The sequence below is a fragment of the Salvia splendens genome, chromosome 13, assembly GCF_004379255.2.
Source record: "Salvia splendens isolate huo1 chromosome 13, SspV2, whole genome shotgun sequence".
NCBI classification, from domain to species: domain Eukaryota; kingdom Viridiplantae; phylum Streptophyta; class Magnoliopsida; order Lamiales; family Lamiaceae; genus Salvia; species Salvia splendens.
Window position 1 is genome coordinate 1,405,810 of NC_056044.1, and position 14,980 is coordinate 1,420,789.

Below are 14,980 nucleotides of genomic sequence, written 5' to 3' on the forward strand. Positions count from 1 at the left end.
ATTGATTGATGAAAAATGTACGACTTATGCTTATATAGGCTACACTATGATACAAGAAAGGTAAACCTAATTTACATTAATGGTGCCCTATCTTTGGTAAATATTCTCCATATCAATTACTCATTATGCTCCTGATTTCTTTCCTACAGTATCTAATATTAATAATATTCCTAGTATAAATACAGCACTTTTTCTTAAACTATCTTGTATTATTTGTAATAGATACCGAAAATTCGTTAAATATAAGTTCATATATGATCAAACGAACACCAAAAATTGAACATGTCTTCAACAAATGTGCATAAAACAAATATTTTTCTATGAAATATGTCTTTTCTGTGGAAAAATATTATTCCCGCAGCCAGCTTTCCTTAAATTAGTTTTGTATTAGCAATGTTGTTTGTTGGATTCAATAATTGAGTAGGTATGGTGGTGATAATCGTTGACTTCAATAATTGAGTAGGCATGGTGATATTTAAATGGAAAATTGCTAGAAAAATTATGAAATTTTATCCGAGGTCTTTTCTCTAGTTTTGTAAATCAGTCAAAAATATCAGGTAATTAATCTGTATTTGTTCTCTGATTGTTAGTACATGATGATTTTTTTCTTGCAAAACTGAATTTATTATGGAAGTAGAAACGGACGTTGTTGGAAATAAATGCAAATAATTATGAATATAATAGAGATGGACACACAAATTGTTTACCTAGTTTAATGTAGGTACCTAGGTTTGGGGGCGACGTCGAGCCAATGTTTGACTATATAATTAATGGCTGCCTAGTTTACATAGATAATATAGAGTACTTGTTAAGGGATAAATTCCCTTAACAAGATTTCAGAGTCGCGATTGCGATCAGTGGAGGGATAAAAGATATTCATGGGAGCTTTGCCCGTTGATCAAATCAAGAACAATACAGAATTGAAATAAAGCGTGAAAATAAAATAAGATACGTGTATTTCTTCAATGATTAATTCAAAAGATAACAAAGACTCCTATTTATAATACTAATTCCCTAGTACCCTAACTTAGTGACCAAGAAAATAATCATAAGCATATATGTAAAGATATGGAAAATAATTGATAGACAAATTAATAGAGATATGGAGATATCTCGTATCAGAACTGCTCACACTAGTAAACATATTAGTCTATAAGGAGATACCACCTCTCTGTCCAAAAAAGTAGACAAAGTTCTAAATGACATAGGTTTTAAATTTTAATGCACAATTGATAAGAAAGAGTGAGGGAAAACATAGTGGAAGTAATGTTAATGGATCGTGAGGTCCACGTTTAAAATGATATGTAGGATGAGAGTATCCACAGTAGGACGGACATCCCAATAGCCTAGCTCTCAATTTGGTTAACAGGTTAGCATTCCTACATTTAATTTGCACAAACCACGTCGATTCAATCTCAATTCATTTGAATATTTATGTACGCTCACATCCTATATTCATTCATCGATTTTATCAGGCAAATGAGAGAGCAAAAGGGGTCAAGTGTCTCCATATCCCATCATTTCAGTTATATTAAAATGTTGTTTCTTGAATCTAATTATCTTTATATACTATGAGTGAGAATAATGTGTTTGCTAAAGCAAGAAAACATTCATTTTCTTACATCTTGAAATGAAAATTTATATACAAACACACTTAATTAGGCATGTGTTTAAATGCAAAAATCACAAACTAGTCTACATCTAATGAACACAAAAATATGTAGCCCCAAATCTTGTGCAACACTCTCTGATCACAACCATTGAAGCCCACAGCCCATCGCAAAAACTGGTCCACCTCGCCCTCGCCAAACGAACGACCGCAACGACGAATGCAAAACCTAGGATGCAACCTAGGATCATGAACAAGCCGGAGAACGGACCCGGGCCTAATCTTATGTCGTCAGCCGCCTTCTGTGAGGCTGCTGGTGACGAAGTGCAGTTGGAGTGATGGAGCATGTTCTGCTCCAATGTGTCAACATGTCCACTCTGTGATACTTTGAGTATTGCTTCTGATATATCAATTGCTAATGGAGACCCCTTTTGGAATGCCTGGTCATGTACAAACATATACAAAATCAACAAGAAAATCCTAAAATATGACTTGTTTTACATTATATATATTCATTCATTTTCCATTTTCATTCTGTTTCATCATACCAAGCATGCCCTTAGAGTCAGAGAAAACTGTAGGAAAAAAAAAGGATGAGAAGTTGATAGTATCTTACAAATCCAAAGCCACCTAGTTTGAAACTAGGCCCTGAAACAATGTAGCCGTTGCAATACTTGGCGAGGAACACCTTGGCATGTGGCAAGACAAAGAAAGCGGCTTTGATCTCACCGTTGTCTAAAGCTCGTGGATACTCATCAATGGAATTGACCCGCTTGATATTGTTGGGTTTGAAGTTTAGGACGTTGATGAGATAATCACAGATGAAGGAATTGCCATTGCATCCTACAGCTGCATTGGAGTTCCTTAAAACGTCTATCTCCCTCACAGATGGCTCCAATCTCGGAACAGTCATCATCGAGCTTAGGACAGCCGTGAAACTCGCTCCCACCACGAAAGTCACGTATATCCACACCGCTAGCACAAGCTTGGACGTTGAGTTCTTGATGTTCTCTCCTGTGATAAAACACGGAGTTCACTGTATTAGTATTGAGCTCAAAACACCCTTAATACGACCAACATACAGAACTCAACTTAAAAGACTAGCCTTTTAGAAACCAACTCATTTGGTCTATAAATCCCACATATGTTTCCTAAGTCGATATGGGACAAACAGGTTACACTGGGAACATTCCAAAAGCTCCTCAGGGACATCCAATAAACTTGGAACGATTGAGTGAATATTAACATGGGCCAATGTAAGGATCACACGCACACAAATCGAGAAATTGTATCTTATACTCACTTTGTGACAAGGAGATTATGGTGACTGGGAGCCAGAGAATAGAGCAGATAGTTTGGAGAATGGAATTTCCGGTGACTACGAATTCGCTGAGCCAGATGACAAATCCGGTGGCTGTGCTGACGGCGGCGAGCTGCAGCCACATAATCTTGTTGAAGGGATTTAAAGCTATGAATTTGGAGTCTTTAAGTCCGGGTTTCACCGTCACCACCATCACCAGCCCCGACTCTATATAAGGCTGTGAAAACTCCACGTAAACGCACCGGTTTGCCATTATTTCGGTGTCACCTACTGCTGCATCAAAGCTCTATTGCCACAGATTTAAAGAATATTGAAATGGAACAGAGTATTTTCTTTTATACTTTATTTTCTTTATCACTTTCTTTTCTCATATTTACCTGTCTTACTTAATTCCCTATAAACAATTTCTTTAAATTTTGCCGAAAAAAGAAGCGATTCAATTACCAGAAGTAAAACAGAGGAAAAACAGGGGAAAACCATTTCATCGTAGGAGCCAGGAAAGGGAACTAATTCATATTGAAGGTCGTACGGAAGTTTCTTCACCACCGCTTGGAAAACCTCGATCGAAAATCCGGTAATCCGAGTCGAATTCCGGCCAGTATCGTACATGACCTTCACGAACTGATTAAACGTGCCACTAGCCGGAACCCCAATCCTCAACGGCCTCTCTCTGCTCCCCAAGCTCCATCCTCTCGGAACCGTTTGCTCTCCTCCCGGCCAGAAGATCGAGCTTAGTCCTCTGTCGCCGGAGATACCCAACTCCGGCAACCACACCGCCACTTCTCTGTAGCTCTTACCGATCACGTTCATGTTGGAATAAGGAAATTAATTAATTGGAGAACAAGAAGCCAATGGATGAAATTATGGCAAGAATAAAGAAGGAAAGCAATTAAAGATTATGGAAAATCAAATACAAAGGATATGTATAATTAGAATATATTTTCCATGTATAGTTAGAATTAGAGCCTATAAAAGGTTGTGTAACCATTGAGATAATAAAAAATTCAAGTCATTCACAATGTAGTCTTTCAAGTTCTCCCCGTCTTTTACTTTTTGCAATAGTCATTTATTTTCCTCATTGTATTTTCTAACATGGTATCAGAGTAGCTAACGATCCTTCGTTAGTTTGTTCAAAACCAAAAAAAAGGAAAAAAAAGAGAGGGTTCCTTTTAATCGGAGTTCTTAAACCCAAATATCACAAATAGTTGCACCAAATATTCTGCTTGTGGAGGAATCACCACTGTTATATTCCCACAATTTACAAAGTTCTCCGTCCCATATTTTTGTTCAAGAAATCAAGACAAAAGAAACAATTCCAAGTTCCTATCAAGTTTTGGAAGAAACGGGACTGCCAAGACGAAGAACGGCGGGCAGCAGCTGCCCGAACTAATCCGGACAGCAGCAACGGGGTGACCTCGGCGAGCTCCAGCATCCGATGGCGGACAGCGGCGAGAAGTAAGGCTGGCGGGCGCTGGCAGAAACGGCGAATCGATTACCCGCCGTAGAGATCGAGAGCCCAAAGATGGGCGCCTTGAAGGCTGCCGAGAAGATGGTGATAAACTCGTGGTTTAGCAAGTATTTTGGATGTTTAACGTGAACATTTCAGTGTTTTTGTAGCATACTACTTGAGTTTACATCCATTATCCACTACATAAGTGTTTGACGAGTTTGTCAAGTGTTTGGAGCTAAAACAGGTGAAAATGACTTGAAAACGAGCTTGAAGGAAGAATCGCCTGACCGGGCGCGCTTCAATGCGCGACTTTCGTATAATAGCCATAACTCTCTCATCCGGACTCCGATGGGGGCGTGCAAGATACTCACGCGAAGCCCTTTCGAAGACGAAGACAATGCTTTTGGAGGATTCCAGAGAAAACGCCCGACCGGGCGATTTTTAAGGGGAAAACGCCCGACCGGGCGTTTTGGTCGCGAACTCCAGAAAGTTCGCTCGACCGGGCGTTTTGGCGACTTAAAATCGCCCGGCCGGGCGATGTGTTCTGCGAGATTGAATATTTCCGCCCCGGGTATAAAAGAAGACCTAGGTTTTCGACCTCAGGAGACCATACACGCCCCATAGCAGCTTTTGAAGGTTTGGAGAGTGAAATTGGGAGGAAAGGCGTCCCAATCCTCAACAAGATTGAAGACGAAGACGAATTTCCGTTCAATCCACCCTTGGGAGTATTTTCATTGGTTTTCATGTTTTATTCAATGACTATGGTTTATTCTTATGTTTTTGAGTTGAATATGAGTAGCTAAATCATTTGTAGAGTTTTGGTGAAGACTACAATGAATACTTGTGATTGACTCAATAGCTTTTGATTACCTATGCTCTTGTGATTATTTTGTTTCATTCTTGTGCCTTTCAATTCAATTGCCTAGCTACCAATTGGATATATTGACCTAGTTTTGAGTAATCGAGAGATACCTAATTAGGATTGATAAAAGAATGAACAACACCTAGATAATTTGCATTCGAGAGAAGGAATTCTAGAGTGAGGACTTGAATCTTTTGAGTATAGGAGTTAATTGTGAAGTATAGAAGGAGACTTCAATATTAATAGTTAATCAACGGGTTGAGTGCACTCGAGAGGGGGCTTATCCTAGAATAGCGATTGTCCTTCTAATCCTAGAGACTTCAACGGGTAATCAAAGTTGTTGAGTTGTTTACATTGTGGGTGTTGTAGTCGGATCCAAAGCTCTACCTCGTTCTCTTATTTGAAACCTATCCTTTGTTGCGTGCTTTTAACTTGTTTATGTTTAATTGTTTTTCCAAGAATCAACCAAACATTTGAATCGTCTAGATAGTAGTTAAAATCGGTCCGTGGTACTTGAGTTTATACATTTTGTCTCTGTGGGATACGATACTCTTGCTTGCTTTGTGCTACACTAGCCCCGTACACTTGCGGGATTTTCTTGTGTTAAAATAAGTTGAGTCAGATGGCCACAGAGAATGAAGTATCCCATCGAGAAGAGCTCACGGTGGTCGGACGATGGACTGGAGAGGTTGCTGCCTGCTTCCTGGTGACCGGTTGAAGGAGAAAGAGCAATTAAAGATTGCAAATTGGATGGATACTACTGGTTACTGCAAAGTGATATCAGAAGTTTGGTGTCTGCTTGTACCGATACCACTCAGGGATTGGAGTTGAATAATAAGGAAGTTGTATCCAAGCTGACATGAATTGGTAAACCTAGATGGAAGAATCCCCACGGATTCGGAAACAAATAATGGTGATGAAGAGATAACACTTGCTACTGACCATGTAAAGACGGCTCGGAAGCTAATACTTGCTGCAAGACGAAATCAAGATATTGGTATGGTGTTTCAGGAATTGCCCGGTAGAGGGGGAGAGGAAGTACCCTCCGAACAATTCCTCTCTGCCTCTTTGAACATAGGAAAGAACCAGTGGGAAGAGGTTGCCGTGAAGGTAGCAGCCCGAGTCTCCAATCGAAGAAAACAGAGGAGTCATCGGTTTGTTCGGCCGAGAAGCTTGTGTCGTCTTCAAGTGGAATCCGTTACAGGGGGAGAAAATGTCACCGGAAAGCTGATACTATGGAAGTAGTCACCGAAAAGAGATTAGTTGGTTGGAGAAAAGAACTTTCGTGAGAGGCTGCGGACTCATGTTATAATGGATGAAGCGTTTGGCCGAGGGGGAGATATCAGCCACTGCCAAACGATTCAATCTCCGAATCAAGGAGATAATTGCTGAGGACGAAGGCGGAGCAGCCAACGTCTGTGCAGCGAGGGGGAGAGAGCTAATGTCGTCGCCACACAGCCGATGTGAAGAGTTGGTGGGAATGGGATGTCGTCGAGAGGACGTTGAGAACCCATTGCCATAAGATGATGTTAAAGGAACAACCGAGGGAAAAGCCAAAGCCAATAAGAGAAGATGATGCCTTCTTAAACTAAATGGGAGAAGATAGTGTCGCCACACAGAGATGGGGGACGCACAATGGCCGCAAAGCGTCGGCTGTTGAGAATTAGAAACTGGATTGAAGGAGTTATTGGAGAATTCTCACCGTCGAGAAATGAGCAGACTTCGGATGGACGATTAAAAGTATTGTCAGAAAAGAATGACATACGGAGCAGAGACTCCATATAGTTCGGCGATTACTCGTCGGAGGTAGCATGTTTGGAGTGTATGTCGTCGAGAAAAGACCCATGAATAAACATAAAGGAGGATGATGGTTTCACATCTTCATTTTTAGGGTCTCCAAAAAGGAGAAATAAATTTGGGCCTAATGGTTATTAGGCTCGAGAAATAAAAGAAATGAATGGGCTCAAAGTTTGAGCTCAAGAAATAAAAGAAATGAATTGGCTCATAGTTTGAGCCGGAATGGACCGAGAATGGTCTGAATTGGCTCTTAGACAAGAGCAAAAACTGTCAGAATGAGCTCCTCGACAAGAGTCAAAACTGTCAGTCAGAGATAAAAAAACTCCTCTACACGAGTAAAAACTGCCAATCAGAAAAAAATGATTTGGCTCTTAGATACGGGCTAAAACTGTCTAAGATGACTCCTTGATATGAGTTAAAACTATCAAGATGACTCCTAGATACGAGCAAAAACTGCCAGTCAGAAAAAAATGATTTGGCTCCTAGATACGAGCTAAAACTATCTAAGATGAGATAGCTCCTAATTATGAGTAAAAACTGTTTAGACAAGCTCCTTGACACGAGTTAAAACTGCCAACAAAAAATTGAAGAGCTCCTTGACACGAGTTAAACCTGTCAACAGAAAATTGAAGAGCTCCTTGACACGAGTTAAAACCGTCAACGGAAAATTGAAGAACTCATTGAAACGAGTCTAAACTTTCAATGATGAATGAAGAGCTCCTTGAAACGAGTCTAAACTTTCAATAACTCTTTGATACGAGCCTAAACAATCAATGATGAATTGAAGAAGCTCTATGATACGAGCATAAACTATCAATGGAAATTAAAGAACTCTTAAATACGAGTATAAACTATATATCAAACTAAAGATCGTGCAAGTTAAGTGCCGAAAAAGTCGACACTCAACTTTAGGGGGAGTATTGGAATAAGGAAATTAATTAATTGGAGAACAAGAAGGCAATGGATGAAATTATGGCAAGAATAAAGAAGGAAAGTAATTAAAGATTATGGAAAATCAAATACAAAGGATATGTATAATTAGAATATATTTTCCATGTATAGCTAGAATCAGAGCCTATAAAAGGTTGTGTAACCATTGAGATAATAAAAAATTTAAGTCATTCACAATGTAGTCTTTGAAGTTCTCCCCGTCTTTTACTTTTTGCCTCATTGTATTTTCTAACCATTCACAATGTGGAAAACCGGCTTTTGCCAGAGGAAGCCGTTTTCGAAGATTAATTTTCCACTCAGGCCTTTGAAATCTTCGCCGGCGCCGGCAAAGACGGTGTCGTAGGCGCGGAGGGCGTAAATGCTCGGCGTCGGATTTTCTTCTGATGGAAAACTGGATTCATATTTTCTTCTGAATTTGGATTTAAACGCTTTGAAATTGTTGTGATTCGTTGAATAATCTGATTTTATATCAAGCACTCCTTCCATGTTGAGTAAAAGCGATGAATCGGCGGAATCTAGAAATTTTTTTTAAGTATATACAGTAGAACGAGAGGAATGAAATTTACGTTCAAAAATTAAGGCGACCTTTTCAAACTGATTTTATTAATGGTTGTTATTGGCTCTTGAGATTAAAAGAAATGGAGGTTTGAACAAATAATTTGTTAAGTCTTTCGAGTATGACGTGGAACTGGAAAGTTCATGTAAGATGCCGTAGGAAATTAACTAGAATAGATGACTTACGACGGGAATATCACTATATATTAATTAATTTTAATTAAATTGTATGGTACTACTACAAAAAAATTGGATATCATTGTGTGTGTTGAGTGTTGACCTAGATGACTATGAAAATAATACTCCCTCATTTCATGATTAAATGTCTCATACTTCCTCAGTCCCACTTTAGAAGTCCCAATTGAGTTCGGCACGGATTTTTAAAAAATGTAAACGAAAGTTGATGAAAAAAGATAGTGGAACGTGGGTCCTACTTTTTTATATTAGTTTTATAATTAAATGTGAGTGGAAAAAGGTTAGTGGAATGTGAGGCCTAATACTCACTCCGTCTGCGAATAGGAGTCCTATTTTGCCATATTAGTCCGTCAGCGAATAGAAGTCCTGGTTCACTTTTAACATAAATGGTAATAGGGTCTCACCTTCCACTAACTCATTCCACTCACATTTCATTTAAAACTAATATATACAAGTGAGACCCCTATTTCACTAATTTTTTTCTACCCACTTTTCTTAACATTTCTTAAAACTCGTGCCGCTCATAAATGTGACTCCTAATGTTGGACGGAGGGAGTACCATTTATGGAATATTTCAACCGGGACTCCTAAAGTGGGACACCCAAAAATGGTAAGCCGGGACTCCTAAAGTGGGACGGAGAGAGTATTTAACTGGCACGAGTCTTAAGAAATTGTTTGACTTAATAAATTAAAATGAAAGAAAAAGTAAGTCGAATGTGGGGCCGACATACAAAAAGTGAAATATGAGAAACATTTAATGGCGGACAAACGGAGTAGTATTATTACTGTTGAAAACGTGTGTATGTAATGTCGACGGGCAACGAACAACAAACAATAACTCGCAAAAAATGCAGAAATCCTCAAACCTCAAGCCTCGTAGCTCAACTGGTTGAGAAGGGAGGCATGGATACCGCCTCATCCTAGAGGTCGCGTGTTCGACCCCTGGGAGGCGCATCTTGGGGATTAATTTCTCTGGGCCCTAGTGGATTCATTGGCCTGTCCCACCTTGACAACGAAGCGCAGCTTGGTAAGACGCTTCACCTCCGACCCCAGGAGCTGGGGGAGGTGAAAAATCCTGGACCCGTTCCTGCGGGGCTGGTGGACCCATTGGGTCCCACCTTGACAACGAAGCGCAGCTTGGTAAGACGCTTCACCTCCGACCCTTTAGGCCGGGGGTCCGAGTCACTTCGGGGGTAGGTGGGGAACCACCGTCGATCCTCCTTAAAAAAAAAAAAAAAAACCTAACATAACGAACAAGAGCAATAATATCTTCACAAGTTACTGAAACAAGAATTACAAGAAGAGTCGAAACGCATGTTATCCAATCACAGAAATTACAATTTCAACAATCCCTTTAACTCAACCATTACATAAATATTCAAGCATTATCCAGCCATGAGGTTTCATAATCCTCAACAAAATCAATAATTCACAATCGTTGACACAGCGCTTGACATCCTTTTTCTCTCTCTCAGTTGCCTAAAAAACAAAAAATGAATAAAGGACGTGAGCACTTAAAAATTTGTAGACATGTTATTTAAATTAAACAACACTCACATGTTAAATTCTCATTCTAAAGTAGTAACTAAAAGATTAATTACCAGCATACACTGTAACAGAATATAGCAAAACACAATAAATTCCATATTCAGTCAACTGTAAATAGGGGAGTATTAGGGGGTCAAACCTGTTAGCCAAGTTGAGAGTCTAGCAATGACTTCTCATCTCAAAAAGAAGAGTGGCAACGAACTGTAAAGAGAGATTCTGGGAATTGCTTGGTAGAAGCGACGACTAAGGGATTGCACTCAACTAATTCGATTGCAGCCCTTGCGATCATTGAGGGATCACGTGCCCAATTGAGTTGTTGTAATTTGTAGCAATGCCGTATGCTTAGGAGCTCAAGCCTTGGGAGGCTTCCTTGCTGAGCTATCCATCGCACCAGATCACTATCCTCAATTAAAAGTGTCTTGAGTTTCAAAAAACAATCTGATTCTATCTCCCACTCTGGGCCTCGAAAGGCATATTGTCCTAAAGCGAGATCCTCAAGATTTGGTAGCAGCGAACCAATGTCATTCATGTGCTTCCATGAACACCCTATGCCATCCAACTCCAACCTCTTCAAACTTGATGAGAACATTGAAAGAGGAACCATACACTCATACCTCATCTCAGGGTTAGACACTGAATAGAGAAGCTTTTCCAAATTATGGAGTTCGGTTGAGATATATTCCAAGCCACTCAGTGGGTTGATATCATCGTCGTCATCGTAAGGCTTCAACTCCAGCATAATGTTTAATGAGTGTAAATTAGAGATTCTTTTCAGAATTTCTCTAGTGCAACTCTTTGCACTAACACCATGAAGGCAAGAGAGCTTTTCTAAAGTAGCATCAGAATTAGGGGTTGGTAGGTCTCTTCCGGTTACCTCAATGTGCTCTAGTTCCTGCATGTCCCATACTTCAACCGGCATGTATGACAAAGCTCCACGCTTTTTAATGTTCGTATGCTGCTCAATAATTAGGGATTGAAGTTGAATAAGATTGGATACGGAAGCAGGGAGCTCTTTGTTGCACGTTAGGGAAAGAAACTTTAGACAAACTAGTTTCATAATTTCAAGTGGGATATGGTAAAGTCGGACCTGAACAGCTGTTAGTACCCTAAGCAACTTGAAATCCATGGCATGTATTGGAATTGGATATTTGTGGTAAGGACCATAACAAAGGAGAGAACGGGCACTGGACGCACAATCACTTTTTATTGCATCATACACTTGTTCGAAGGAAAATAAAGTGTTGCAATGCGCACACAACCGACGCTGGTCTTTCATAACATCATCGCAACTTTGTATAACATGTAAAAACTTGATCTTACTAGCTTCTTTCTTACACAGGTGCTGCCAGCAAGAATGCACGCTTAACTTGTTCTTTGAAAACCAGGAACTAATATCGCGTTCATGTAGAACAAGATGATAGCATTGAGAAAGAATATCCAAGCATTTATTTATATGTGCAAAGAGAGTCTGCCTAGTATATGATTCGAAAAATCCTTCCGCAGTTATCTGATGATAGAATTCCTTACTGAAGATATCAGTGTATGAAGGGTAAGCTCCCAAATAGAGAAAGAACATTTTCAAATATTGATCTAAGTATTCATAGCTTGGGAAAAGTACCTCTGCTATCTGATCATATGCATCCACAAAGACTGAATTATGTTGTTTCTCTGCTACCTCGGTCCAAAATTTTGGTGTCTTGTCTTCTTTGGATAGGAGATTAGCAACTGTGACTATCATAAGTGGAAGACCTTCACACTTTTTGACAATCTTCTCTCCCAATTCTTCAAGGTGAGGAGGGAAACCCACTTCACCAAATACCATCTCACCAAATAATTTCTTACTTTCTTCTTCATTCAACAAGCGTACTCGTTTATATGGAGATTCTTCAAATCTCTGTCGGCTTGTAAGCAAGATTCTGACATTCTCTCGTGGCAAGTTATCCATGAATCGTGTATCCCATTTCCATACATCATCCAACACAATGAGACATTTCTTATCCTTCAATCTCTCTTTCAAGAGTCCAACTAATTTCCGGTCGTCATGACTGCCGTCTGCTTGGGTAAGCATTTGGTGGCGAGTGATGGGATCCACTTGGGCAAGAACACATCGTAAGGCTTCATTGGATTCACATTTTCTACCCACTCTGACCCATGCTCGAAGCTCGAAATGTCTCTGAATCAATGGATCGTCAAATACTTTCTTAGCAATGGTGGTCTTTCCAACCCCTGCCATTCCAATAACTGATAAGCAATTCCCTTTATCTTCTCCAAGAAGATATTTCCTAGTATCTTCAAAAAACACAGATAATCCAACCAAGTGTGAGTTGATTCCACCTGTTGGGATTTACGCACACAAGGCTTTCACACACTCACACTTTGAGTATTGAAGATGATAATCTTGGAGAGAAAACTGGAAAACTCTTTATTGATTAAACTCTAAACTACATACACGGTGAGCTATTTAAAGCTCTATAATCACGTAGCAACTGCTACTAACTAACTACAAGAAGAATCAAGAAAGCAAGAAGAATAACCGCTACATCTCAGCTAACTAACTGCTGCTCCAACGGCTAGTTCGGCTAGGTTGCTTCTACCTTCTCGGTTCAAGACCGAACTCCTTCTTCGGCTCAATACCGAACTCCTTCTCGGCTTACAACCGAACTCTTCCTTCTCGGCTCATTCCAGCTCAACGCCGAGCTTCCTTACCGAGCTTCCATACCGAGCTTCCATACCGAGCTTCTTTACCGCTGAGCTTACCGACTTCTGCCTTCTTCTTCTTCTCGGCTAGTTCCAGGCTAGTTCCAGCTCGGTAAGCCGAGCTTACCGAACTCCTTTCTAGCCGAGCTTCTTCCAACTGAAATGAGCACTCCATTATTACAATTCTCCACCTGAGGGCTCATCTCAGTTCTTGCACAAACATTGATCCATTTCTTGCAATGATCAAACTTGTCTCTACCTAGAGACTTTGTTAGCATGTCAGCCGGATTGTGCAAGGTGTTAATCTTAATCACCTTCACTCTCCCCTTTTCAATCTCATCTCTAATGAAATGCAACTTTATGTCTATGTGCTTGCTCCTTTCATGAAAACCCGGATGTTTAGCCAAGCACATAGCTGAGCTGCTGTCACAATGAATCACCATTGTCTTTTGGTCAAAACCAAAGTCAGAAATCACTCCCTGAATCCAAAAACTCTCCTGTACAGCTGCAGTGAGAGCTATATACTCTGATTCTGTTGTTGAGAGAGCAACAACACTTTGCAACCCTGACTTCCAGCTGATTACAGTTCCAAACATGGTGAAAAGATAACCTGTTTGGGACTTTCTGTTGTCCAGGTTTGCAGCATAGTCTGCATCACAATAGCCCTGCACAACCTCCTCAGATTCACCTTCCCAGCCATTGAACACAATCCCCCAGTCCTTAGTTGACTTCATGTACCTCAATATCCACTTAAGAGCATTCCAATGCTCCTTCCCCGGGTCTGCCATGTATCTGCTAGTCACTGAGATAGCATGAGCCAAATCTGGTCTTGTACAAATCATAGTGTACATAACACTTCCAACCACACTAGCATAAGGGATAGCCTCCATCTCATCAGCCTCTTGCTTAGTTTTAGGGGCTTGTTCCTTTGATAGCTTAAAACTCTGGGACAGGGGAGTTGATGCAGCTTTTGCATTTTCCATTTTGAATCTCTGCAAAACTTTCTCAATATAGTCAGTTTGCAGCATCCACAGCTTCTTGCAGCCTCTATCTCTCTGAATATGTATGCCTAGGATCTTCCTTGACTCTCCTAGATCCTTCATTTCAAAGCTTGACTTCAGATCTTGTTTAACTTTCTGAATTTCTGTCATAGAAGGCCCTGCAAGTAGCATATCATCCACATAGAGTAATAGGTAGGCAATGGGAGTCTTGCCTGCCTTCTTGATGTAGATGCAATCATCATATTCTGACTTGGAGAAGCCAATCTTCTTCATCTGTGCATCAAACTTCTTATTCCACTGTCTAGGACTTTGCTTAAGTCCATAAAGACTTTTCTGTAACAGGCACACCTTGCCTTCTTCTCCAATCTTCACATAGCCCTCTGGCTGTTCCATGAAGATAGTTTCCTCTAGATCTCCATTGAGGAAGGCTGTCTTCACATCAAGCTGTTGTAGCTCCCAGTCAAGCTGATTCACCACAGCCAATAGAATCCTAATCGAAGTGTGCTTCACAACAGGTGCAAACACTTCATTGAAATCGATTCCCTCCTGCTGTGTAAAGCCTCTAGCCACCAGCCTTGCCTTGAACCTGATTCTGTCTTTATCAGTGGTTTCTACCTTCTTTTTAAACAACCACTTGCAACTGATCAGCTTCCTCTCCTTTCCATCTGTATTCAGCTTGGATTTGTCCACCAAAATCCATGTTTTGTTCTTGAGTAAAGACTCTATTTCCTCATTCATGGCTTCAATCCATCTTTCTCTATCTTTACTCTGCATAGCTTCTTTATATGTGAGTGGATCTGCACCATCAATACCTTCAGCTGCACACAGAGCATAATACACAACATCAGAGAACTTTGTTGGTGGCCTTGTTTCTCTTCTAACTCTGTCCCTTGCAAGCTGATAGTCCCTGATAGAGTCTGATATAGACTCACCAGCCTGGTTGCCCTGAGTTGGAGCCTCTTCTTTATCTGAATCAGACTCACTCCCTGAGTCA

The 14,980-nt window shown here is 40.3% G+C and overlaps 1 protein-coding gene across 1 annotated transcript in view; it reads right to left on the minus strand.

The window, feature by feature from the left end:
• Positions 1–1,589: 1,589 nt before the first annotated feature.
• Positions 1,590–14,980, minus strand: part of LOC121762210 (glutamate receptor 2.5-like) — an 81,010-nt gene continuing 67,619 nt past the window's right edge. Inside the window, exons 7-11 of the mRNA XM_042158020.1 lie at positions 8,230–8,511; positions 3,387–3,739; positions 2,913–3,216; positions 2,226–2,623; positions 1,590–2,049 (exon numbers count right to left, since the gene is read on the minus strand). Of these exons, the coding sequence (XP_042013954.1) occupies positions 1,702–2,049; positions 2,226–2,623; positions 2,913–3,216; positions 3,387–3,739; positions 8,230–8,511 (1,685 nt within the window). The 3' untranslated portion in view covers positions 1,590–1,701. The remainder of the gene's footprint in view (positions 2,050–2,225; positions 2,624–2,912; positions 3,217–3,386; positions 3,740–8,229; positions 8,512–14,980) is intronic.